General features: G+C 40.3%; 1 protein-coding gene across 1 annotated transcript in view; it reads left to right on the plus strand.

Annotated features, from left to right (window-relative positions):
- The window catches only part of iars1 (isoleucyl-tRNA synthetase 1), a 47777-nt gene extending 23123 nt beyond the window's left edge, over window positions 1–24654 (plus strand). Inside the window, exons 15-34 of the mRNA XM_056438101.1 lie at window positions 912–985; window positions 2356–2550; window positions 2818–2904; window positions 4194–4277; window positions 5793–5937; window positions 6182–6302; window positions 6456–6547; window positions 7089–7166; window positions 7586–7707; window positions 10066–10168; window positions 10503–10586; window positions 13400–13574; window positions 16621–16733; window positions 17752–17847; window positions 20358–20534; window positions 20704–20824; window positions 20990–21115; window positions 21222–21368; window positions 22283–22435; window positions 23234–24654. Coding sequence (XP_056294076.1) covers window positions 912–985; window positions 2356–2550; window positions 2818–2904; window positions 4194–4277; window positions 5793–5937; window positions 6182–6302; window positions 6456–6547; window positions 7089–7166; window positions 7586–7707; window positions 10066–10168; window positions 10503–10586; window positions 13400–13574; window positions 16621–16733; window positions 17752–17847; window positions 20358–20534; window positions 20704–20824; window positions 20990–21115; window positions 21222–21368; window positions 22283–22435; window positions 23234–23316 — 2376 coding nt within the window. The 3' untranslated portion in view covers window positions 23317–24654. The remainder of the gene's footprint in view (window positions 1–911; window positions 986–2355; window positions 2551–2817; window positions 2905–4193; window positions 4278–5792; window positions 5938–6181; window positions 6303–6455; window positions 6548–7088; window positions 7167–7585; window positions 7708–10065; window positions 10169–10502; window positions 10587–13399; window positions 13575–16620; window positions 16734–17751; window positions 17848–20357; window positions 20535–20703; window positions 20825–20989; window positions 21116–21221; window positions 21369–22282; window positions 22436–23233) is intronic.
- The last annotated feature ends 429 nt before the right edge of the window (window positions 24655–25083 follow it).

Genomic DNA, 25083 nt, shown 5'->3' on the forward strand with positions numbered 1-25083 from the left:
GACCCGATTCAATGTTTCACCCTCCTGTTACCTTTATATTTACTAACATATTTTACCCTTTGGGTTCAATTTGACGCCAGCAATTAAAACCTCCAGAAAATTATTAGAATTAATATTGTTTTCCAAGTTTAAGTGTGAGGCACTTTATGTTTGTTTGTTGACTACCGAAAGAACACCGACATTAAACATTGAATGGGGTCAAATTAATCCTAAAGTGGGGGGAGGGTGTAATATTGATTCGGGTCAAAATGACCCGAAGGCAACACAAGGGTTAAACTCACATGTAGCACACACACTATCTCATTTGTCTCATCTGCACAGCAATGGTATACATTTTCTCATCATTACCGTAATACAATAAATAAATGGGAATATTTATGTTCAATATTGTACATGGTCCCTTACAAATTTATTTTGTTTTAAAAAATCTTACACAACAAGAAAGTGGAAAAGCACGTATCCCAAAATGTCAAACAATTCCTATCCGTAAAATGAACCGTGAGAAAGAAAGACAAATAACACAATATTGCATTTGACAACAACATTGTAAAGGTTGGTAATAATTCATTGTACAAACTAACTCATTTCATGTGCTTATTGTAAAGTGTGGCTCTACCAATAATAGATTTTTGGAGGCCAAATAATGATTTTTTAAAAATCAGATCATTACTTATTCATCGAAATATAATGTAAAGGCCTAATGTGATGTCTGACAATAAATGTTTTGCTTGATGATTTAAAGTTAATTGCTGAATTCAATTGTTGGTTAATTATCTTTGCATCAACTCATCGATTACCTTAATAATAATAATTATAACAATAATCGTTCATTTCCATCTTCAGGAAACTTGTTACTGACAGCTGTTCTGTGATATTGCTCACTCAACCGTTACTTTGCGCTTGTACTTCAGGTGGTGTGTGTCGGGTCCATAGCTGAACTGGAGGAACTGACCGGTGTCAAAGTTACTGATCTGCATCGGGAGAGGTGAGTCACCGATCAAACGCCGAGATTATCAGCTAACCACCTGAGCTGTACTCGGTGGTGTGTGTCTGCTGTGGTCGTGCGATAGCCTCAGATTCAAAGGCTGTATGTGTGTAGATGGGTGGGCATGAGATGATAAGTTTATAATATGTTGTGTGTGTGCTGGCCCACATTAAATCTGCTCTCTGTCTCTCTAATGTGACCTGTCTGCCTCAAGCACAAGTGTGCTTTGGAACACAGACCACACTAATCACCCTTGTCTTTCTTTAATTGATTGGAGAGGGGAAAGGGACCTTTGTGCGGCTCCTGGATTTTGGATTGTTTGTTTATAAGGTGCCTGTGGAAGATGTAGAAAGGTTGTGAAAATTATTTTAGTAATCCCTCAAGAATAAATGAAGATAAACTCCTCTAATTTAATGAAGTGTATCTTATGTTTGAAAGTTGTGTGGTGGTTTGAACTTTCGAAAGTACGAAAGATGTATGCATCTCTAACAACTAAATGGACAAACTGTTGCATCATATAATAAGATATGAAGTGGCCAAATCCTAGAGATAATGGCTCTGCCTGCATTGCGAACTTTTTACTAAATGCTTAGTAACACACAACAAAGATTACATAATAAACTCCTCTAAATGTACTCTGCAGTGCATTTCTTTTTGTAATATTCCTGCTTAACAGGCTCTCTTTCCGCAATAAGCTTTCAGAAGCAGCAGAGTACTGCAGCGGAGAGGGCTTTGTGATTACTAAAGGTGTAATCTGCAGTAAAAAGGCCTGAGTGCTAATAGTTCTAGTAATGTGTAGTAGGCTGTTGCTTAAGGGTAAAATAAAGTAAATGTGCATTTAATCAACTTATTTGTATATGCGATGTAAATGTTCTGTTTTTGGTGTTTTTTATATACCTACAACTGAGGAAACTTTACATACACACGCATTTGATCTAGATTTAGTTTGCACAGGCCGACACTTTGTGACTTCTACACCCAGGTTCATCTAACGTTACTGAAGAAAAACAATTATGTTTTTCATAGCCTGAATCTGAGTGAGTTGAATTGATATATGGAGTAAATTAATCCATATCCTTGTGTCTGAAGCTAGTGACCCAAAGCAAAAAGAAAGCCTATTCTAATGGTGCCAGCACATCGTTAGCAACATTGTTTTTTTCTTCTTAAACCATTTTCCAAGAGGTACCAGATTATAAAACCCTTGTTTTGGACTATAGCCAAAAGGCCTGTATAAAATTGCCCCATGGCAATAATAAAACCCTGAAATAAAACAGGACTTTTCATTTTGTTGTTGTTGTTGTTATTTGTCTTAACAATCGTTCCTCCTTTCTTTGTCTTTCCCTCCTCCTCGCACCACTTGCTCTGCCCAGCATTGACAGCCTGACAATCCCGTCGCGGTGTGGGAAGGGCGTGCTGCGGAGGATCACAGAGGTGTTCGACTGCTGGTTTGAGAGCGGCAGCATGCCTTACGCCCAGGCCCACTACCCCTTTGAAAACAAGAAGGAGTTTGAGGACTCTTTCCCAGCCGACTTCATCGCCGAAGGCATTGACCAGACGAGGGGATGGTAAGCTGTTGATGAATGGTAGATGGAAAGAGGTCGACAGATGAGGAATAGTGACACTGAGTCCCATTGAGGGAAATAACCAATGCACAGCGTGGATGCTGTGTTTCTAAAACACTCATTTTTAGTTTTGAATGAAACCAAATAAAAGTTATTAGAAAATCAATGATTTATTTAGGAGATGAGTCTTACCTCTGAAATAAAATTCATTATAATGTTTCAATCCTTGTCACGCTGACCTTGTGTACGATCTTTTGCATCCTGCTGTAGGTTCTACACCTTGCTGGTGCTCTCCACGGCGCTGTTTGGCAGACCGCCCTTCAAGAACGTCATTGTTAACGGATTGGTACTCGCTAGGTGAGTTCATTGACTTATGAACAAATCCCCTCTTCCTCATCTTCCTTTCAATTGCAAATACAATGAATCTACGTTAAAGATTAAGGCTGTTCTCGGTTTTTCTTGTCAACAAATGCTGTGAACATATCAAAACCAACAATGTGTCTCTCAATACTTATATTTCTAGTTCTTCCAATTCCCCAATCAGGCTTTGATTGCACAGGCAATACTCAATAGCAGGGCTGGTTTTCATCTTTAATGACATTTGTTGACAATAAAAACCAATACAGGTTTTTGCCAACCTAATGCTTTCCAGTCGAGCACATTTCTGAGACGTTATTGTTTTCTTGTTGGCCTCTAATCCATTAATCCACTGGCTGCCCTCCTCTTTACTACCACGTTTATGTTCCTCTTCATCTCCTCTCTCCGCCCATTTGTTCTGCCGTTTTCTCCTTATCAGTCAGTGCGTTTACATGATGGTATAATTCGAATCTTGCTTTAGTCGGACTATGCTATCTTTTGGGGGATCTGCTATTATCCCAATATACATGGCAGTGAGTAATTCGAATCATTGGCCGAAACGATAGGTGGCGCTGTTTTCATTACAACTCGTGGTGATACAGCCATTTCCGCTTGACCTCTTCACCACTACCAACAACAACAACAACAACATCAACATTTCGAGAAGGATGGCGAACAGAGAGCAAGGCGAAGCTACATCCCTCTACTATTCTTGCATGATGTTAATAGGAGTACAGCGAATGCAAATGGCGCTATTGGCGTTGTTTGTTTGTTTTCTGCCGGCCAGGCTCCCGGCAGTGACAACTTATCGTCTCTTTCGACTTCCGGGTCACGACATGGGAGGGAGGGGGGAGGAGGGCGGCGGGATCTCAAGCATGCGCAAAGACGCAAAGTCCAGTTCCTAATCCAATTCACCGTTACATGCCGCGATAGTCGAATTATCAACCGGATCGGATCGAGTTATCCAGGGGTGTTAATCGGATCGCAGTCGGACCGCACATAGTCGAACAAAGGTGTTTCCATGAAACGGATAATTCGATTTCAGTCCGACTAAGCCAGTTATTCGAATGCATGTAAACACGGTCAGTGTGGTATGTGTGCTGCAGCATTTAGCCCATTCATAGCTGCTCTACAATAGGGCCACTTAGCCCCGGGGTCTGAAGGCAGTGCTGTGGCCTGCTGACCTGGAAGGACTGGACTCATTTGAATACCAAGTACTTGGTTTCTAACATGCACTTTTGTGCATACATGCATGTGTATTAATGGCTTTGCTTGTCTCACTCCTGCAGCGATGGACAGAAGATGAGCAAGCGCAAGAAGAACTACCCAGATCCAGGACTGATCGTGCAGCAATATGGAGCTGATGCCCTCAGGTCAGCTCTGTGCCTGAATGTGAATGAGTGTGTGTTTCTGAAGCATAAATGCCTTTGTGCCGGTGGCAGGGTTCTGTGTGTGACTGGTAACCTACCTTTATGTCATTAGCAGGCATGGTTTTAAAGCCTTTGAATTGCTATTCATGCTTAATTAAGCTCGTTCTGTGTCCTACTAACAGTATAGACATGCTCACGCATCCAGTACATACACATTCATACACACATTTCTCCTACATACGTTTTCTCCTTTGCCCTGAGCAGTGAGAGTGCCTTGGCCATATGGCCTAATGAATAAAGCACTATGCAGTTGCGCCATATGCTCGCAAACCGTATATACCGATGAAGAGTGAGTTGCAGAGATAAAGAAAGAAAGGCGCACATGCATCTGATAGAAACTTAAGCGGTGGGAGGATCAAGTATTTACTGTCGGGGGGCTTTGTTGGTATTTTCAGTGACAGCTCATTTTTAGGTATTTAACCATCTTGTGAGGGTTCGGTTTTGGCTGGACTCAAGCGCAAACAACAAGGTTGGGTGAAGGTTTTGCATTTATTTAGGAGGACACGGATGAGATGGTACGAAAGGAGGGGAATAGAGACCGAATGATGAGGTGGCGTGAGCTGCGGCGGCCGGGCAGGCGTGCAGGAACGAGAATCCTGGGCACAAGGAACAGAAGTTATTAGGATGTCAAAAACACAACAAGAGAGCAATCTAAACACCAGAGAGGCAGAGATTCTAAATACCACTGGAAATGGTGAAATAATCTGACATCTGGTGAGAGGGAAGCCGAGGTGTTTTACACACACATAACAGGGGACACAAGAGAGACAGGGAGAAACGAAAAAGGATCTGTCTATTCTGTATTTCATATTTCAAGTGCATCTTTAATAGTTGATGCTATTAAATTCGCTCACGGCCTATTGCATGAAGTTGCATCATTTAGCTCGCTTCCAGAGTCGCCCTTTTCTTCCCACTTAACACAGTGCGCTGATGTCTGCCACATTATATATGTGTGTGTGTGTGGGGAAAGTCTTGAAAGGTCGCTTGGGACATCCATATCATTCTAAGATTAATTGTTATTTGTTACATTGCAAAGTTAACAGTTGGGTAAACTTGCCAACATCTCCTGTGTAGTTGTTCAGTGGGTAAACCACCGCTTTCCATCCAGCCTGATTACGTCACTGGTACCATGTTGTGAATGTATAGACTTATGATATATCATTCCAAATGATGACATTGCTGGGGACCCAATGGGCTTGAGTCAGACCCATTTAACTGAGTTTTTGCATCTATCAAAGAGAGCGTTGTCCTTTGATGAGGCCTATACTGCAGCGTTGTTGCACGCATCAGTGAGGACGTGCATTAGGGAGCTCAAATGGGTCGGTCTTAGACCAAGTCGGGCTGAAGGACTGCAGACTGTGCCGCGCTGGGGTTGGTGCGCAGGGTTCTACTCACTGTATGCTCTCACTCACTCCATATTAATGCGTCCACACTGACCAACTCTGTCTCTCCTGGTAGAATGTACCTCATCAACTCCCCAGTCGTGAGAGCAGAGAACCTGCGTTTCAAGGAGGACGGAGTCCGAGACGTGTTGAAGGATGTCTTATTGCCGTGGTATAATGCCTATCGCTTCCTGGTACAGAACGTACAAAGGTTACAGAAGGTAATGAACAGAATAAAAAGCTCGTACCTTGCATAACTCCTACTGTGTTGCTTTAGCTGTTCCTGTTCTAAAAAGCACAGCAAGGCTTAGTAGCACAGGAGATTGTTACTGATGTTAATTATTGAAAAGGCAATCAAGGGAACAAAAGGGAAATGACCTGTTGGTGGCTTTGTATCAACTACATTGTGTGTCTTTGTAAAACAAATTAAAGATTAAATGGTGATGGATGTTTTGTTTGTGCCAGGAGGATGATATTCAGTTCATTTACAATGAAAACACAGCGAAGCAGAGTGACAACATCATGGACAAATGGATTCAGTCTTTTACACAGTCCCTCATCCAGTTCGTCAAGGCTGAGATGGATGGTGAGACACACACACACACACACACACAGATTGGCTAAGAAGATGAGTGGCTCATGTCTTACAATTCATCCAATCCTGTAAAATTCATGCCGTTTCTAAGTTCAACCTAATGAAGCTAGAACAGACCAACTAGACTGTAGTTTCTTGTTGCAGTTTACCACCTGTACACCGTCGTGCCTCGCCTGGTCAAGTTTGTGGACATGCTCACCAACTGGTACGTGAGGACCAACAGACGCCGACTGAAGGTGAGAACCGCTCTGATCAGTGCTTGTATTGATTTGATGTTATTATGTAAGGCAGATGCAAGGGGCCGCTTATGACTATAATCACAAGCAGTAGTAGGATCTGATGAGTCAAAGTATAATTATACATTAGTGCATAAATACACAGATGATGCTACTCTACAGCTTATGTGCTGTAGCTTTCTTTTTGCTGCTGTTTGGTGGAGCATTTAAATTATCCCTTTGGCTTAATGGAAACAGGGATTTAAGCTACAACTAAGTGTGTTCATCGTCGCCACCATCTGTGGACATTTTGGAGCAATCAGTTTGTGGCCCTTCAAGTCAACATTCGGTTGAAGTGAATTGGGGGTACATGTGCTGATGTGTGTACGGGCTCTTTTCGCGCGTGTGTGTGTGTGTGTGTGTGTGTGTGTGTGTGTGTGTGTGTGTGTGTGTGTGTGTGTGTGTGTGTGTGTGTGTGTGTGTGTGTGTGTGTGTGTGTGTGTGTGTGTGTGTGTGTGTGTCTGTGTGTGTGTGTGTGTGTGTGTGTGTGTGAACTTTGTAGGGCGAGAGTGGCACTGAGGACTGCCTGTGTGCGCTGGAAACCCTCTTCAGTGTTCTGTTCTCCATGTGCAAGCTGATGGTGAGTCATACCGTTTCTCTCTCTCTCTCTCTGTGTGTGTGTTGAAAAAAAGATTTCTTGTGGTGAGGTTTTGCTTTTGTGTATGCAAGACACAAAGAAATAACGCTGGTATGGAAGAGATGTGCGTGTATATGTGTTTGCGTGGCTATGAATTATGCATAAGCAGTAGGAGGTTTTATTTATAACACATCGCAGATGTTTGCACGCTAAGCACCAGTTTGCCTAACCCAGATCAATAAAGATCAGCTGTGAGCTTCAGAAATGAATTAACCATGGCTGAAATGGCAAAAAGTTACACTTTAAGTGACCTCACTCTGGCACCATTCTGTTTGAACTTGAAATTGCAAATTAGCTACAGTACAGAGCATCTAATCTTTTCTTCCTTTTCCTTATGTCCACCGTTTCCTTCCTTCTCTCAGGCTCCTTTCACACCCTTCATCACAGAGATGATGTACCAAAATCTGCGTCACCTCATCGATCCCGCCTCTGTCGAAGAGAAGGACAGCAGCAGCATCCACTACCTCATGCTGCCCCAAGTCAGGTAGATAGATAGAGGAAGGAGACAGAACAGTTCCATTCTGACAAACTGTGGTCTGCCTGTGAGGTAGTCAGTGATCCAGGAGATGGTGGGCAGCAGTGGCTGGATGGGGATGGTGGTGTGTTCACAGAACTTGATGTATTCCGTGATGCAGTCGGTCATCCTGTTGATGTCCTCAGAGACCACCTCCTCACAGTCCTGGTGGTCACCGCAGCCTCTTCACCAGAGGAACATTTTATTGTTCCTTGTTGGGCAGTCTATGTATTGATGGAAGGTTTTATCCAATGTGGTGTGGTTAAAGTCACCAGTGATAGCCATGAATGCTCCAGGCTGATGATTCAGCAGAGCAGGTAGGACAACGCCTTCAAGAAAGCTCAACTTTTACGAACATCGACTGATTCATTTAAAGCTTAAATTAAAGAGGAAAAATGTCAAAAAGGCCCTGACGGTTGTCGATATCCAAATGAGCTAAAAGTGTCTCTTGCGATGGTCAATGTGTTACCCGTTTCCCCCGATCACTATCCAAATGAGCTAAAAGGGGCTATTAAATATTCTACTTGGAGGAGCAAGGCAGAAATTGAGACTGTAAGTACTCTTCTTATGGAGTTTGTGTGGAGGCCTGCTTTGCCTGAAATGCATAAAAGAGGGAATTATCACACTTTTATTCTAGAAGCGATATTAATCATGGAATGCAATGCATCAGGATCTGATTCGCTCACAAGGTGACAGCGATGCAGATCAAATGTGAAGGAAAACGTCCTTTTCTCGCAAGATATCCACTGTTGGTGCAGTGCTCCATTAGTCTCAGCCAGAGTGCGTGGCCTCGCTTTACTCCAATCGTATCAAACTTTGAACTCCTCAAAGCTTTTGAAGCTCAAACATCTACAGGAGTTTCTAAATGAAGTTTCAGGCTCCACAGCAGCTGTTCTCTTTGGGTCTTAACCATTTCTTCTCTTCATTCCTGCTGTTCGCTGCTTCCTCTGTGTTGTTAGTTGATACTTTGATAACATTTTCCATTTAAACATGTGTTAATATACAAGGCAATGAATAGTTCTGTTGATAAAGATCTGCTTTTGAGTCTTTTCTGAGCAGATTCCCTGTTCATGTGTCAAATGCAAGGCTCAAGTTGATTATAAGCAACAACCAGGTCATCCGATACGGAGAAAGAGATTGAAATCCTTGTGCACAGCTTCTATCAAGTTCACTGCTATCTGCTCGAAAAGCACCCTAGCCCTGCTTTTATTTTCAGAGTTAAACTGTTGACGCCTTATTTAGAAAGCGATAAGAGATTTAAGCGTTTGTGCTCTTTTAGCAGAGAATTACTGACACGGAACTACAAAGTCTTTGATTGTCAGCGCCGCAGATGGACATTGCTCACGAAATATGACCATTTCATTCACTTTACTTCAATTACTTCTGTAACATGTGCATTTGGCTGATCAATTTTCCAGAAAGGAATGTCTAATTGCCCAAACTTGATTGCATCATCTTCAACAACGAAAAAGTTCTGACGTGACTAAATATCCATTTGATTCAGCGCAAGGAAAATAGTTTGTTTACGGGTTCATATAATCACTGCTGTCACTTTGGCAGCACTCAGTGCTGCTGCTTTATTAGCCGCTTGTGCTTCCTGCTGTCGAATGGGACCACTTCACCCCCCTCCCAAAGGTCAGCCACCAATCAGGCGGTGGGAAGAGCTCCTCCTCAATCAGCTCATTACATGATTGGCTGTCCCTGGAGTCCTCTCCTCTCTCATTTGACTCCACTGTTGTGTGTACACATGGAGAAGCAGACTGTAGGATTAAATGAACACACTTTGTGCATGCACACACACACACACACAGACATACGTGTGTGTTCCTCCAGACAGTTAGGGCTAATATTGCTATTATGCGTGATTATTAGTGGCTGTGCAGCTCTAATTTGAATTCAGCGGTGGAAGTCACAGTGCACCTTATTAGTGGAATTAAACTCTGGCGTTTGTGGTTCTAAACTCTCTTTGTTAAGCTATATGGTACTAACCTTGTCACGCTCTATTATTCATTTTCCTCAGTATATTAGTCATTTAAAATTTCCCTGAAATGGAACCGAATTTCACAGAATACAGAGCGCCTCCTAAGAAGATGGGTTGTTTTGAAAGATATCCCTCTCATCTTCCCAGATCCACTTATTCTAAGGAGGTAGCTCGGTCAGGTGGCACCCATTGCAATTGCAAAAGTCTCACCAGGTTAAGAGTTTTGTAAAAAAACGTTCTCTCCCGTATAACCCAAACTGTTAAGACGATACTCAAACATTCATGCCACGGCATTGTAACGCTACTTATGATGTGGTGAGGCTTATATTTTCTTTTATGTATTTCAGGGAGAGTGTGATTGACAAGCGCATCGAGAGCGCCGTCTGTCAGATGCAGTCTGTGATTGAGCTGGGCCGAGTGATCCGAGACAGGAAGACTCTGCCTGTTAAGGTGAACCATCAACTTTACTCATTCAATTCATACACTCATATAAGGGGTACAGTGAATTACGACTCTGAAGCATACGATAGATCAGCTGATATCGGTAGCGATGTTAGCCAATTAAGTGACAAGAAATTGCAGCACAGCAATGCTAAAGACATGTTTGTGTTTTGTTTATTAGACATTGTTTATCCTCCAAAAAGCACTGGCAAGTTTATTTCACAACTGTCCAATATTAAGTATATTACTTGTTTACAGTTCTTTACGGGAGCTCTATCTAGAAAGTGGATTTTTTCTTTACGCTGGAACAATTGACCCACTGTAATGTTGGTGTGTATTTCAGTACCCATTAAAGGAGGTGGTCGTTATTCACCAGGACCAAGAAGCCCTGAAAGACATTCAGTCCCTGCAGAAATACATCCTGGAAGTAAGTCGAACACGCCGTTTGTTTCGTGGGATCATTTGTGCAGTCTGTCTGAGAGTCGTTGTAGTCCCGTACCAGTTCAATGCTTCAAGGGAAGAGGTGCATCTTCTTCTCCTTTTTGCTATACGTTTTAGTTTTTTTACTCTGCTTTGATCAGTGTTTGATTTCTAAGTGAAAGAGATATCTCTCCTAGAACCTCTTTGATACTCCAGAGCCGGTGCGTTGATTTGATAGAGAGGAGGCACCACATGTTTACACACCATCTGTATCTTCAGCTTTAATGTGAAATGTCTGCAGTTGGTGCATCTCAAAAGGGGGAGGAGCAGATGTCTTGGAAAGTTATTTTACAGTTGATCTACTCCAATTGCCACATGCAAACCCTTCATCAACTACAGAATGCCGACTCCATCACATTACTGTTAATGTGTGTACTTCATACGTCACAGTAATGTGTGTTATTATAGTTCACGCAGCTCTTCTAGCTCTTGTTTTACATAAAGAGTCTGCAACAGCTGGCTCTGTAAATTTGACTTTTCAGGTGAGATCAGGGTTTTTTAGCCATTTAGACATCCTGTATGTTTAACTCTATAAAAGTCAAATCATATCTTCCCAATGTCAGTGTCTTCTTTATAACATTCATCATCACTGTATGCTTATGCACCGGAAAATGCAGATTAATTACAAGTTTGTCTGGTTCATTCAGGTGCTGCCCAAAATACTGGGGGGTGGGGGGTGGAGGAAATGTTAATTATGTTGTTCCACTGGAGCCATGTGAAGTCTTTCCATTCTTACTGATGCATCTTTAAATTGATGGTGTCTCTTGTTGCCATATGCTGCTGACCATGAACATTGACAAAACATATAGAGTTGGGGATTACCTGGGAAAGGGCTGCTGGTGCAACCTTTTGTTGGAACCTTCAAGCCTAATCTTAGTTCGGGCCACTTCTTATCTCTCACTCGGTTTGATTTCTGGTAAGGAAAACATTTAACCTTGCCAGCATCTAGCTTCCCTCCAGTAAACAAGGTTTATTTGATCAGAACTGAGAGAAGTTTAAGGTCCTGCAGCCCAGGGAAGAACCTTCAAACTCCATACTATTGATGTAGTTTCAGTTGAGATGAGATTTTGATTAAATCTTGATTCACCTTTTTACTGGGGCTTTAATTTAGATTTTTTCATTATTATTTCATTTTTATTACTATTTAACTGGTCCTTCTCTGTGATTCATTTCAATTAATTATATCACTACTTAAATGTGCAGTGATAGGGCGCCTATTGTTGTTATCGACTGGCTCACCCGTTGATTTCATGGCTGACTTGCTCTCTGAGTGAATTACATTTTCTGCTCGTCTATTTAAAGCATATGTTTGGAGCAAAACCATTTTTTAAATTTGGACTCCTACATGATATAACACAGTATCTAGTTTAACGTGAGATCTTTCAGAATTGCCTTTCCAATCCATAGGGTAGTGGATACTATTGGCATTGATACGATCACTGGCCTATTTCATGGGTCGCTTTACGTGGCAGGTGCGTGCTGCTCCAGGTTGTTAGCTGCTCGCTCTCTGCTCCGCTGGGTCACTCGAGCCGCCACAGCTCAAGCCTATTTTTCAAGTTTTTAGTGTTGTGAAAATGGCGACGCCAGAGCCACTCCCCTTTGGCTTCAAACCGGCCTTATAGAAACCAATGGCTGATGTGATGGAGATTACTACTTTATTTTGTACAGTCTGCAGTCTTATGGACGAAAATAAGCACAAAATGGCTTATTTATCACTGTTGTGATTGACTGAAAGAAGATGTGCATAGCTGGATACACTTCGTATCCATTGATATGGCTGTTGATGGTTGTAGCTTTTAACTGCTTTTCTTCGCTGACAAGCTTGTTGCCGAGCTTAAGATATACAATTAATATATTGTAATGCCCCCACATCACACACAAACAAAGCCATATATGTCCTCAAGATAAGAGAGGTGATTTTTCTGTTTTCACAAACTAAGCTAAGCTCAAAACAGAAGTTCCAGGAGCTATTTTCAGCCCCACACCACTAGAGCAGCCTATTTGTGCTCAGATATGTTCGAGCGAAGTCCAACTTTCTTGTGTGCTTGACTGAAAGAAGCTGTGCATAGCTACACTTAGTATCTCTTTTGCTACACCAGATATAACCGGATCACAGATTCCTATCTCATTTAGATTCAAGATTGAAATGTAGAAGTATTGAGTGTATAGGAGGAATGGTGTACTGACTGACTTACTGGCTGATTATATGGCTGACTTACTCTTTAAGTGCATGACTCTACAGTAATCAATTATTGATTTGCTCTTTACAGTACATGCCTGAGGTATTTTAAATTATTAAATAATTATTTAAAATTGAGTTTTCTATTAAGTTGAGTTTTAGTACATTTTTAATGTGCATTGGCAGTTTAATGAATGCAGTCCTTGTAACTTCATCAATGAGATTTATTTTTAATATTCCAATGCTTTTGGATTGATTGGACAAATATTGGGTGCATGATGAGATTTAAAGGTTAAACTAAAAAAATGCAGCCGGGTTATTTCACATTTGCGTTGTTGCCTGGAGCGCTTTCTTCATTTTCTCTTTTCATGATTTACCAGCATTTAATGAAAACACAACGGGTTTTGTTATTTTTGCAGTCCACATTACCCGTCAATTTTAGTTTATTTGTTTCAATATTTTTATTCATCTCCATGTTTGTTTTTATCGACAGTAATAACCCTAGTAACTAGTATTTGGGAAGCGACAAGGCAGTAACATTACCTTCATAAGTGTCTTGTTTTGTTGTTGTTATCTTGCAGGAGCTCAATGTGCGGCAGTTGACACTATCAACAGACAAGGACAAGTATGGTATCCGCCTGAGAGCCGAGCCAGACCACATGGTGCTGGGCAAGAGACTGAAGGGGGCCTTCAAAGCCATCACTGCTTCTATCAAGGAGCTCACCAGCGAACAGCTCGAGGCCTTCCGGAAGAAAGGTATTGCTCTGTGTGTGCGCGGCTGTCTGTTTGTGGACTTATGAATCACACTCAAAGGAAAATCTCTAAATGAATGAAGTTTTCATGTTTGCATTCACGTGTGAATGGATTTCTTTGACAAAGTGTTTCCTCTGCCAATGACACACACCACAGATTACATCAGTATTCAATTGTTTGTTTACCCAATCATAATTAGTGATGAACAGCAGGTTAGTGTTAATATTTTACACAATTGTACAAATTGTGTTGAAGTCATATATATTTATCTATTTATTTGTTTTCCTCTAAATACTCAACTGTGAATCCTCGCAGTGAAGTCAAATACAGACAGACGGGCAGTTTATCCTCAGAATGTAAACCCTTACCCTTCTAAAACTATAATCAGAGCTGGAGTACGGATCAAAGCAGTGCAAGGTATCTTGTCTCTCCAATTATAGAGAGACGAGGAGAGCCCCCAGAGTCTCCGGGGAAGGAAGCAGTGGAGGTCAGCTGGGCTGTGGGAACTTAACATTTCCAATCACTTGGATGTTTGAAGTGAAGCCAATTGGAAGGAAAGAAGGAGGATGGGCGATGGAAGGAAAGAGTTAGATGTTAGAGAGGATGGTGGAAAAATGATGGAGAGGAAACACACAGATGATTGTGTGCAAAGGAGCCAAGTAACGTTTCACTGACTTGTGATTAAAGGCAAGATGGGACGTTTTTAAGATTACAAAACCTGCTTTTACACTGCTAAACTCTATAATGTTTCAACTATTTCTGTTAAAAGGAATAGTTCAGTTAGCAGACGTGTGGTACGTCATATAAATAATCTACAGGACTGTCTCAGAAAATTAGAATATTGTGATAAAGTTCTTTATTTTCTGTAATGCAATTAAAAAAACAAAAATGTCATGCATTCTGGATTCATTACAAATCAACTGAAATATTGCAAGCCTTTTATTCTTTTAATATTGCTGATTATGGCTTACAGCTTAAGAAAACTCTAAAATCCTATCTCATAAAATTTTAATATTTCCTCAGACCAAGTTAAAAAAGATTTATAACAGCTGAGTGTTTGTCAAGGCTCAGGAAACCCTTGCAGGTGTTTCGAGTTAATTAGACAATTCAAGTGATTTGTTTAATACCCTACTAGTATACTTTTTCATGATATTCTAATATTTAGAGATAGGATATTTGAGTTTTCTTAAGCTGTAAGCCATAATCAGCAATATTAAAAGAATAAAAGGCTTGCAATATTTCAGTTGATTTGTAATGAATCCAGAATGCATGACATTTTTGTTTTTTTAATTGCATTACAGAAAATAAAGAACTTCATCACAATATTCTAATTTTCTGAGAGAGTCCTGTATATATGAAGAAGCTAACACTAAGTTGAAAGTCCTCTTGAGCTAATTCTACTTGAGAATCCGTGACTCAGAAAAACCTTTTTAGACTAGAACGGTAGCAATTTGGCGAGAAACTGATGTGCGTTCATGACCTTTGCTTGTGTTACTCAATATTCCTTACCTGCAGCTTTTGATCCCATTATTTTTGATGGGGTAGAGACGGTGGAAAAGAGTGGAGAAGGAGGGAGGGATGCCAGAAATCAAAGCATTGAAATCTAGGATTAGAGAGAAAGGGAGTGACTGTTTCACCCAGCCTCTGGGTTTGGAGAAGTGAAGAGGAGAGGACAACCCTGTCACGGTATTTAGTCAGAACAGACGGGGATAATTGCTGCCACGAGCAAAATGGAGAGATAAACCTGACTAGAATGGGTTTGTTGTATTGTTTAATAGCTCAGATCTTGTGTGGATTTGGCCAGGAAGACTTCAATGTATTGAATCTGAAAATGCTCGCAAATACTGGTCCAGACCCATGCTAATAAAAAACAAAGCCCCGGCGTGCATGCAGGTTGGGAGAGCACTTTACTCAGTCTGATTAAGTGCAGTTGAAACCATTTCTAGACCCCTCTATATGAGACGGAACACCGAAATAAATACTAATTTCACACAATCAGTTGGCACCGTATTCAAATTTAATTAGGAGAATAGCCCGGACCTAATTGTTGATCATCTGATTTGCATTAAAGTATGTTGTCAGTATCAATTTAATTTAACCCTTGTGTTGCCTTAGGGTCATTTTGACCCGAATCAATATTACACCCTCCTGTTACCTTTATATTTACTAACATATTTTACCCTTTGGGTTCAATTTGACACCAGCAATTAAAACCTCCAGAAAATTATTAGAATTAATATTGTTTTCCAAGTTTAAGTGTGAGGCACTTTATGTTTGTTTGTTGACTACCGAAAGAACACCGACATTAAACATTGAATGGGGTCAAATTAATCCTAAGGCGGGGGGAGGGTGTAATATTGATTCGGGTCAAAATGACCCTAAGGCAACACAAGGGTTAATGGGCATCAATATAGATCATTTTCAAATGCAGAAACAGATTTTTATCTGCTTAAATTATCCATTTTCCATTATTTAAAGTGGTGGCATTTTAGATTTTTATAGGAAACCATCTGAAAATCAGTACGTTTTACTTGTCCAGTTGAGTTTTTATGTTACTATTATTATTATATAGTTTAATTATTATGTCGTAAAACTGTTTTATTGTCTTCATTTCATGTCACTTGACATCCAACTGACAATGTACCAGAACATTTTTCATGATTGTCTCTGCGGTCTCAAACCGTTTTGTCCGAGATGATCGTTGCCAAAAATATCCCAACACAAGAGGAACATCGTATTGTTTGTGGTCGCAAATAGTTTTAATGAATGTATTTTAAGTATGGTTTGACAAATTTTCTCTCAGCACCTGGTGAGTTTTGTGTGGGCTGTATAATTTCTGGTCGTTGAGATTTGTGGTCCGACGATGCTGAGAAACAGTCGGGTTCCACTGGTGTTGAGTTCCGCATGAACGGTATAATAACGTGTACGTACAATTCATACGCTGTTCTGTGACTTAATGGATGTTTTTTGCCATTTAACAGAGTTTATTTTTCGGTTCAATGCCATAACTGGCTCTAAACATCTCCCTATTGTTGTTGTTAATGTTTAGGATCCATCGAGGTGGACGGCCATGAGCTTCACGAGGAGGACCTCAGACTCATATACACCTTCGACCAGAGCTCTGGCTCAGCAGCACAGTACGAAGCACACTCTGATTCACAGGTAGGTTTTGAAATTAACAAATTGAAGAAGAAAGTAGAGGAACATGGCTTCCCTGCTTCAATCCCAAAATCAAACATAAATATGCATATTAATATTTCCTCTTGATTTATCAATCTGGTGCTAGTTTTAAAGATATATGTAAGTCAGTATATTGAGACTTTATTGCACTTGGCTTGTGGTTCACATTTGAAATACTCACCAGCAATGTCTTTTTCCATAAATCATTACCTGATTACTCACGATAATCCACAGTCCTTGTTGTGATCAGTTTCATGTCGGAAGGATTTGTCTTTCAGCCATAGTTGGCCAAAAAAGAGAATCATTTTGACCCCAAATAATGTGAGGCTGTTCTCTTTTTTTTGTTGGAATGAATATAGATATAGATGTGTATAGTTCTTAGTTACTTTAGTTGGTTTAATATTGTGAATGAACGTCAATCTCTTAAACATTTTCCAAAGTTGATAAATCATTCATGTCCTTGTAGCACACAAATGGTTATAAATAATTTGAGTCACTTTTTAACACACACGATAATGTATAGAAATACACACACACATACAGTATTACCCCCCCCCCCCCTCCTTACTACCACATTACTATTAGATTGAGCTGAACAGTGTCATGTAACCTGACACAAAAAGAAGCCTCTGCGTGGCTGCTCATGCACCGAGCTCCCATATACTGTAAATGCATTTATTCGTCCTCACTGCGAGTGTGATATATGAAATAATTTCACGGCTAAGTGGAACCCGGCATGTCTGCGTTTCCCACAGGCCCTCTCTAATCAGTGCTCCTCCAACCGTATACACACCACACGGCTGCACCTTAATACCAGTTTACTGAGCTGGCTTTTAGTTCTCTCTGTTACTCTCGCTCGCTCGCTCTGACTCTGCACCTCTCGTCTGTTTCTCTGTTCTTTCTCTCATATTCGTTTTCTGTTTGCTTTTGTTGAGTCACTCACCTGTTATTTTAAATAAAATTGGCCACATTGCTTAAAACACCTCCTGTTGTCCTTTAGGTTCTAGTGCTGTTGGACGTCAGCCCGGACCAGTCCATGATGGATGAAGGCGTTGCCCGAGAGGTCATCAACCGCATTCAGAAACTACGCAAGAAGGTGGGACAATTATTTCAGGAGTTCTGCTAGCTCTGGAAACTAGAATGACACATAACACACTACAAGTGAATTTTACAATCCAGTGTCTAATGAATAGAATACAACATATTAAAAACAATTTGCCAACACATGTAAACAGTTCTGTGCCAGGGGGAGCACGACATGCTCCTGAGGCGATTTGAGCAGTTGTCCTGGAAGACAAAATGCATACCAATGACACGTGATGATTCATGAGGCTTGAGCAGGAGAAAGAAAATGTACTGGATACAAGAGGCATTTAGGAGCATGCACGTTGGGAGTATCAACATATCACAACGATCTGTGTGGTATTTTCAAAGGATGATGACAACCGAGTAAAATTCCTGGCATATGTTCTCATGCCTGGCCAATCAAGCGGTTTCTGATCCTCTCCTTAAAAAAAATTATGCAACACAATATGCTCTCTAGAATTGGAAAACAAAACTGGTCTATACTACTTTGACTTTTTCTTAATTTTTCTTTCAGCATCTGTTGTTGTCAGTGATCTTTAGTTGTCCTAATGCTGACCTTATCCTAAGCACACACTCCTTCCTTCCTGTGTATATACAGTCGAGGTAAAGGTCTTCTAGCTGAAAAGTTATCAGCAACAATTTCAATTTATCGTTTAAGGGATTTCTTTCTCAAAAATACTTAACGATCTTGGTTTACCAATTCTCAACTGCGACACGTCTATATCATTATTATAAATGTTTTTTTGGTTTAATGTGATGACAACATTGAAAACAAGATGAATCATATGTGTACGAAGTTGAAATTAATTAATTATTAATTTGACCAAGAATTCTAGTCGTTTAATTTTTTCTTTTTCTTTTTTTAACTCCCTTTAAATTCCTATTATGCTATTGAATTGATGTTTTATATTTATTATATTTGTGATCCATAAAAAATGGACTAATGTACCCCATGCTGAAGGAAATAATAAAGGAAGCATTGAATCACTTTTCCTTAGCGTTTAGAGAATTTGACCCGCTCTTCTCACGGATACCACGTAATACTTCAGGGTCATTTTCCTCAGTGTGAAACCTTCCTAGGCAAGCCTCAGCAGTGGCTGTTTGTCACTCTTTTCTGATATTTTATTAACTGAATTGATTGAAGAATTGAAAATAATCGGTGGTTGCAGCCCGTCAACGTAGACCAAGCATTGACACATTTGCTGTATTATATTATATTTCCCTCCTGATCAACCAGTGCGACCTCGTTCCTCTGTATGTGCAATGCTGATTGTGTCAGGGCCGTTTTTAAATCTTTCCACTGTAGCGTCACAGTTAGAAGTTTCTCCATCATAAGGCAGGCTTAATGGAAGCTTAATTACAGTCTGGCCCCTTTCAGATTCTAATGTTTGAGCTTTGAAGTGGTCTGGGGAGGAAAGACGGATTAGCCAACAACCCCTTGTTTTCACAAGCAACAAACAGTTTTTCCGTCCCCCTATAGCGGTGGTGTGCACTGGCTCCCGGCCAGGCTAAATTCCTCCAGTTATTTCAAACTGAGATCTGTTAGGAATTTTCCACCCCTGCAATGGGAATTAATTTTGAACAATTCTTTGACATGTTTGGTTGTAGTCTGTTGGTGTGCATGCATGTCTTAATCAGTGATTGCGTGGGTATTTGTGTGTTAACATACGCAGGGTTGAGAAACAGGTCATTGTTTCCTTTTATTGTTGGACTATTACTTTAGATCGCTGACAAAGTTGCATTAAATGTTGCTCTACGACTTGACACACACACACACACACACACACACACTTTCTCACACTGTAGAGTCAGAGTAGAGTCAGTACCTTGACTTGGCAGGAAAAGCCTATAAACCTTCCTCCATTGATTGACTGCCTTTTTGTATCTAGCTAACGCTATTCCTCTGCCCTTGAGCCACATACTTGTGTGTGTGTGTGTGTGTGTGTACTATACAGTCAATATACTGCATGTGTGTAGGGCTGTGCACACAGGTGTAGGGGCTGTACACTGAAGATTAGAATGAGATCAATGCGTTTGACTGTCAAGGTTAGAGGAAGCTGTCGGCACACAATGCCAAAAGAGACAGGTTTTCATCTAATAAAAAAGCTCCTCTTGTCCCCCCCTCTCTTTATTTGGTTCTCCACCGTCTGTTTTTTGCTTATTTAAAAAAAATCCACCGCCTCTTCATTTGGCCGCCTTCCCATTGTGTTTATTCCCCCCTCCACCCATCCCCCTTATTACGTCCTTCTTTCTGGTAATTGTTTCTTCCGGATTTCATTTACTTATAGATGAGAAAAAGCTTTGAAGATAATTACTAATTCAATTGTTGTTATTTGCATTTGGCAATCATTTTTAATAGCTTTTTCTATTATTATGCATCATTGTTATTCAAGCAGTACTCACTAATGGTTCCTGTGGTCTTTTGATTTGTATTTACGAAAACAAACATACTTTCTTAGTTTCTAATAAAAACTGTACTTTGTATTTGTTTACTTATTGAAATTAACGTACCTGTCGCAGGGTCATTTGGTGCCATCAGATGAGATAACTGTGTACTACCGCTGCCAGCCAGAGGGGCAGTACTTGGGCTCTGTGATCCAGGCTCACACCGACTTTATCCTGGCCACCACCAAGGCTCCACTGTTGCCCTTCCCCATCCCCAAGACTGCCAGCGTCATCATAGAAGAAAAGACTCAGGTATGAAATTACCTCAGGGCAAGCAGGAATATTGTTCAAACATGCTCTCATGATTCCCATATCACCACTGTGAATGTATTTGTGGTATAAGTCGTAATTAGATTTTTAGTTTCGAGAACACCAAAAGTCAGTATTTTTTTGCCATGCTCTTTTTTTTCTTCCCCTGCAGCTGAAGGGTTCAGACTTGGAGTTGACCATAGTAAAGGGATCTTCGGCCCCTCAAGCTCTTTTAAATGGACCAGCGTGCACCTATGTGAACATCAGGGTGACGGTCAACAACAAGGAACAAGGTAGACCATTGGAAGTCTGTTCTTCCAGTCAGACAAGATTGAACAAGAATTTGTGTAACAATTAAACTCTCGATGGAAGTTTCTCCTGACTCGGTTATTTTTGCATTTTTACTCCGTCAACTGTTTGTCTATGTTGATAATCCTGTATCCCTTGCTGTTGTTTAGAGGGCGTGGTGCTGTTGGAGAACCCGAAAGGCGACAACAGACTCAACCTGGACACGCTGAAGAAAGTGTGCAGCAGCATCTTTCGAACCAAGGACTCCCAACTCAGAGTATTCAATGGTGGAACTGGTGAGAACTGGTTTTGGAACCTGAGAAAAATATAAATACAGCGAATCATTGACACGGTTGAGACATGTATAGCTTCTTTCTTTAAACTTGTGTGTGTTCTTTCCAGAGTTGACCAGTAAAATGGACCTCCAGGCTTTGAGCGGCTCCACGGTGTCGGTGACTTCAGGCTCTTCCTCTCCTGGTTTAGCTCAGACCACAGACGGCCTCCTGTGCCCTTATGTTAACCTGGTGCTCTGCAACGCACAACCAGCTGGTGAGAAACACACACACACACACACACACACACACACACACACACACTCGCATACTGTGCATATAGCCATGCACAACTGATAATTCAGTCCTTCTCACTGTTATAAGGCTGCCATTCATCTTTTTAATTATAACCAATAAATCCCCTGGGCAGAAGAAAAACAACAATTTACAATTTATCCTGCTGACATTTTTAGCCTGGCTATTGCTGAAAAGAGCATGTCCAACACACCATCCCCAATTAAACCAAAATTGTTATTTTAACACTTAGTTTCATGAAGAAAAAAAAGTGATTAAGCAAGTTGATAAATGAGTTTTAGAAGGGTGCTGGTAGCCAGACTATTTTCCTTTTGTGCAGAGCTAGCTTATGTTTTCATGCTGTCGTTATATAGAGCTGAAACACAACCAACTTCTGGGTGTTGCTTCATATTTACCATACAGTCAAGAATACAAAGCGTACATGTTTTTCCCAAAATGTCAAACCATTCTTTTAACTACTTTTTATAGTTTTGTGCGTTTTAAACTATTCTAAAACATCATATTTGAAATGTTGATGATATGTTTTGTGTATAAAATACACATTTGTACAGTAAATAGAAACTGTGCTTTGTTATTTTGCACCACTGGAATCAACTCCACTCATTGTGTGTTCACTGTATGGAAGTGTATCATAATTTAAGGCTTTACGTAATTCACACTTAAACATGTTCACCTTGCCCCTCTGACTCTACATCTACCGATTGATCTGTCTGTCTCTCTCTTCGCCTCTTGTTGATCTATCATTACCCCTCTCTGTGTCCTGTCTCAGGCTTGTTGCCTTTACAGGACTTCAAAGCAATCATGTCTTCTTTGCAAAGGAAGTGAAGTCTGTCTGCATGGTTTACTCCTCTTCAACACTCATCCTTTCTCCCCCAGAATGCCAGACAGGAGAGGTGGGCACCCTCCTGCTGGTGAACCCAGTGGGTCAGAATGGGCTCCACTACTCAGGCCTGCTGTCTGAGGCGGCCAAGGTGTTTGGGCTCCGCAGCAGACGGGTTAAACTCTACCTGGACCAGGACCTCTCCCAGGGTAAGATGACAAGATGGTGCATACTATAGCATCCACTTAGAGGACGAATACACAGATTTAAGATATACAGCAAGAGGAACATCTGATTGATGGTTTTTACTAGATTCTAACAGGATAATGAGAGGAAAAGTAGTTTTGAGACAAGGTCTTTTATTACTGTTTGCATTTTTGGGTCAGAAAAAATTAACTCGGTTCATTAAAATCAGCTAAAGCAAATAAAGCCGTGAGTGTTGAAGTTGCTCAAGCATGTTATCCATGACCTAAACAAAAGAAATACATGAATAAAATATATCTTTACAAATTGGTGCCCACATGCAAAACAACCAAGTGACAGTAACTGTTTGGCTGTGTATGCTGTCAGGTCATTTATATATCCCCTTCACTTAATTTAGACAACATGGGCTTCAGTTCTTTGGCCTGCAACATATGCAACATTTAACATGAAATAAATGCTGGAGTTGTCATCTTATCCATAAATGAACAGGTCAGTAAGTTAGTGGATATGATATAATGGCACAATTTGGATGTGATGACGAAATGTATTATGGATGGACACTTTTTCAGCACATTCCTTAGTAGCTTTCCAAATTGTTCTCTTGGATCCTCTTTTTTTTAATCATCTCATTTGAATAAACTAAACTAACCTCCCAATGTGAGCAGCTTGAGAACTTTATAGGTTTAAAAAAAAAAAAGACTGTGATCTTTTGTGATTGCTTAAATGTCTTTCCACACCTACTTTTAGCTGACAAAATAGAGATAAACATACTTTGTGACTGTTTGTCTCTTTGTGTTTTTCAGAGCTGCCAGCAGATTCATCTGTAAAATCTCTAGACACCAAAACCCTGTTTGTGCGAGTTCTTCCAACAACTGCCGAGGCCTAAATCCAGAAATGACGTCTTTGGGAACATTTGTCTCGGATGCCTCGTGGGGTCCTTGAATTAGGTTTTTTTACCAGTTAAATTCCACCAGTATTTCCTTTTGTTGTATTTTATTTGTTTTGGAAATCCTTAATTAAGCAGAGCAGGTTTGTCTGTTAAGTTCACACATTTTAATTCATTGAGTCACTATCACCCATGTCTTGAAATGTCTTGAGACGACTTAAGGCACAAAATGAGTATCTAGGTATTTTGATTTGTATCAATGGCTTTAACTAACCATCATATTTAGACAAGACTTACATAACTGTTCTTTCCCTTATTATGTCTTTCAAATTTCTCACAAATTATAAGTGACAGTTTCTATGAAAGAACATTGTGTTGCTATTCCTTATAACTCTGGATAGTGAAGAGATACACATCATGTTTACACTAGAAAGTGGACACACACGAAGGATTGTTAATTCATAACAGCTTAATAGACCCACTGGATAGATGTGTAAGTGTGTGGTCATGGAAAGGGGCAATTGCCTTTATAAAAGGAAAACCTCACCGACACAGAAAGAAATGCCAAAGTCATTTATTTTACAGCAGATTTCTTTTCAGTCATGTTTCAGTTTTTCTGCGTGGTCATAAATATTCCAGGGAACTGTCTAAACTGTCAAGATGTCAATATTATACCCATATATGTTTTTCTCTTTATTATGCTTTTGATCAAAATTCTGCAAACTACTTCTTTTCAATGCTTATTTAAGGTGAGCTTTGTCCAGAATAATTATTGCTCTTGCTCATCATCTGGAAATCAATTTGGCCGGCTGTGCTTTCACATAATTTAGAATTTAACAGATACATCTGCTCTTCATTGAATTGGGATTCTTTTCACAATTATTAAAGTTAAATGGTTTGTGGGTTGCTGTACCTCGAGGACAAAAGGGTTTTCTATTAAAAAGAGCAACAAATGGACAATGTACTATTTTAAGTGGCAAATTAAATAAATCAAAGGTGTGTTTTTTTCCTTCTGCTCACTATTCCTCTGCATGACGAGAAAGGACGGATCATATATGGGACTTGGTATAATTATTAAGTACAATTATTCACCTTGAGAGTTCGATAAGAAGATTGATGGACTCACATCTGTCCTTTTATTTGTTTGAACACTGTCACTAGCATACAGTTAGCTTAGCTTAGCAATGTGTTGAAACTGAAATGGTTATAGGGTTCTGTTCAAAGATAATGATATCCACAGGGAGCTATTAATCTTCCCTTCTAATGCCCGGCTAGAACATGCCTAAAATGTCAAACTAATCCTTTAATAAAATGTCTGCCGTACAGGAGAGGAAAGTGGCATGCTGTTTTTTCTTTTTTAAAGAATCGAGAGTCTCTTTCTCAAAATGAATGTTGCGAAAGAAGCCATCGTGAAAACAAGAGTTGTGTATCCAATTTTTTGATTTGTTACAGTTTTCTGATAAAATTGGCCTTAGCAACCAACCAAATGTGAAATATAAGGCTCCTGTGGCTAAAAAATACTACCACCTGATGATGCCATCTTCCCGAACTAAAGGCGATTACGATTTCTTTTCATGGTTGCTATTTATCTTATAAGTGACCTGAGGATACTTCCTGTCAACTGATGGTGTCATAATCATGCACGCTCCGCTGTCTAGTTTCAGGTGAAAGGGAACGGGAAAGGTACCGTTTCTTACCCAGTAATTAGCTGGCGACAAAAGGAGCAATTCATAATCCACGGGGTCATTCTGCGAGCGTCATTTTTAT

Source organism: Pseudoliparis swirei, chromosome 18 (assembly GCF_029220125.1).
Source record: "Pseudoliparis swirei isolate HS2019 ecotype Mariana Trench chromosome 18, NWPU_hadal_v1, whole genome shotgun sequence".
NCBI lineage: Eukaryota > Metazoa > Chordata > Actinopteri > Perciformes > Liparidae > Pseudoliparis > Pseudoliparis swirei.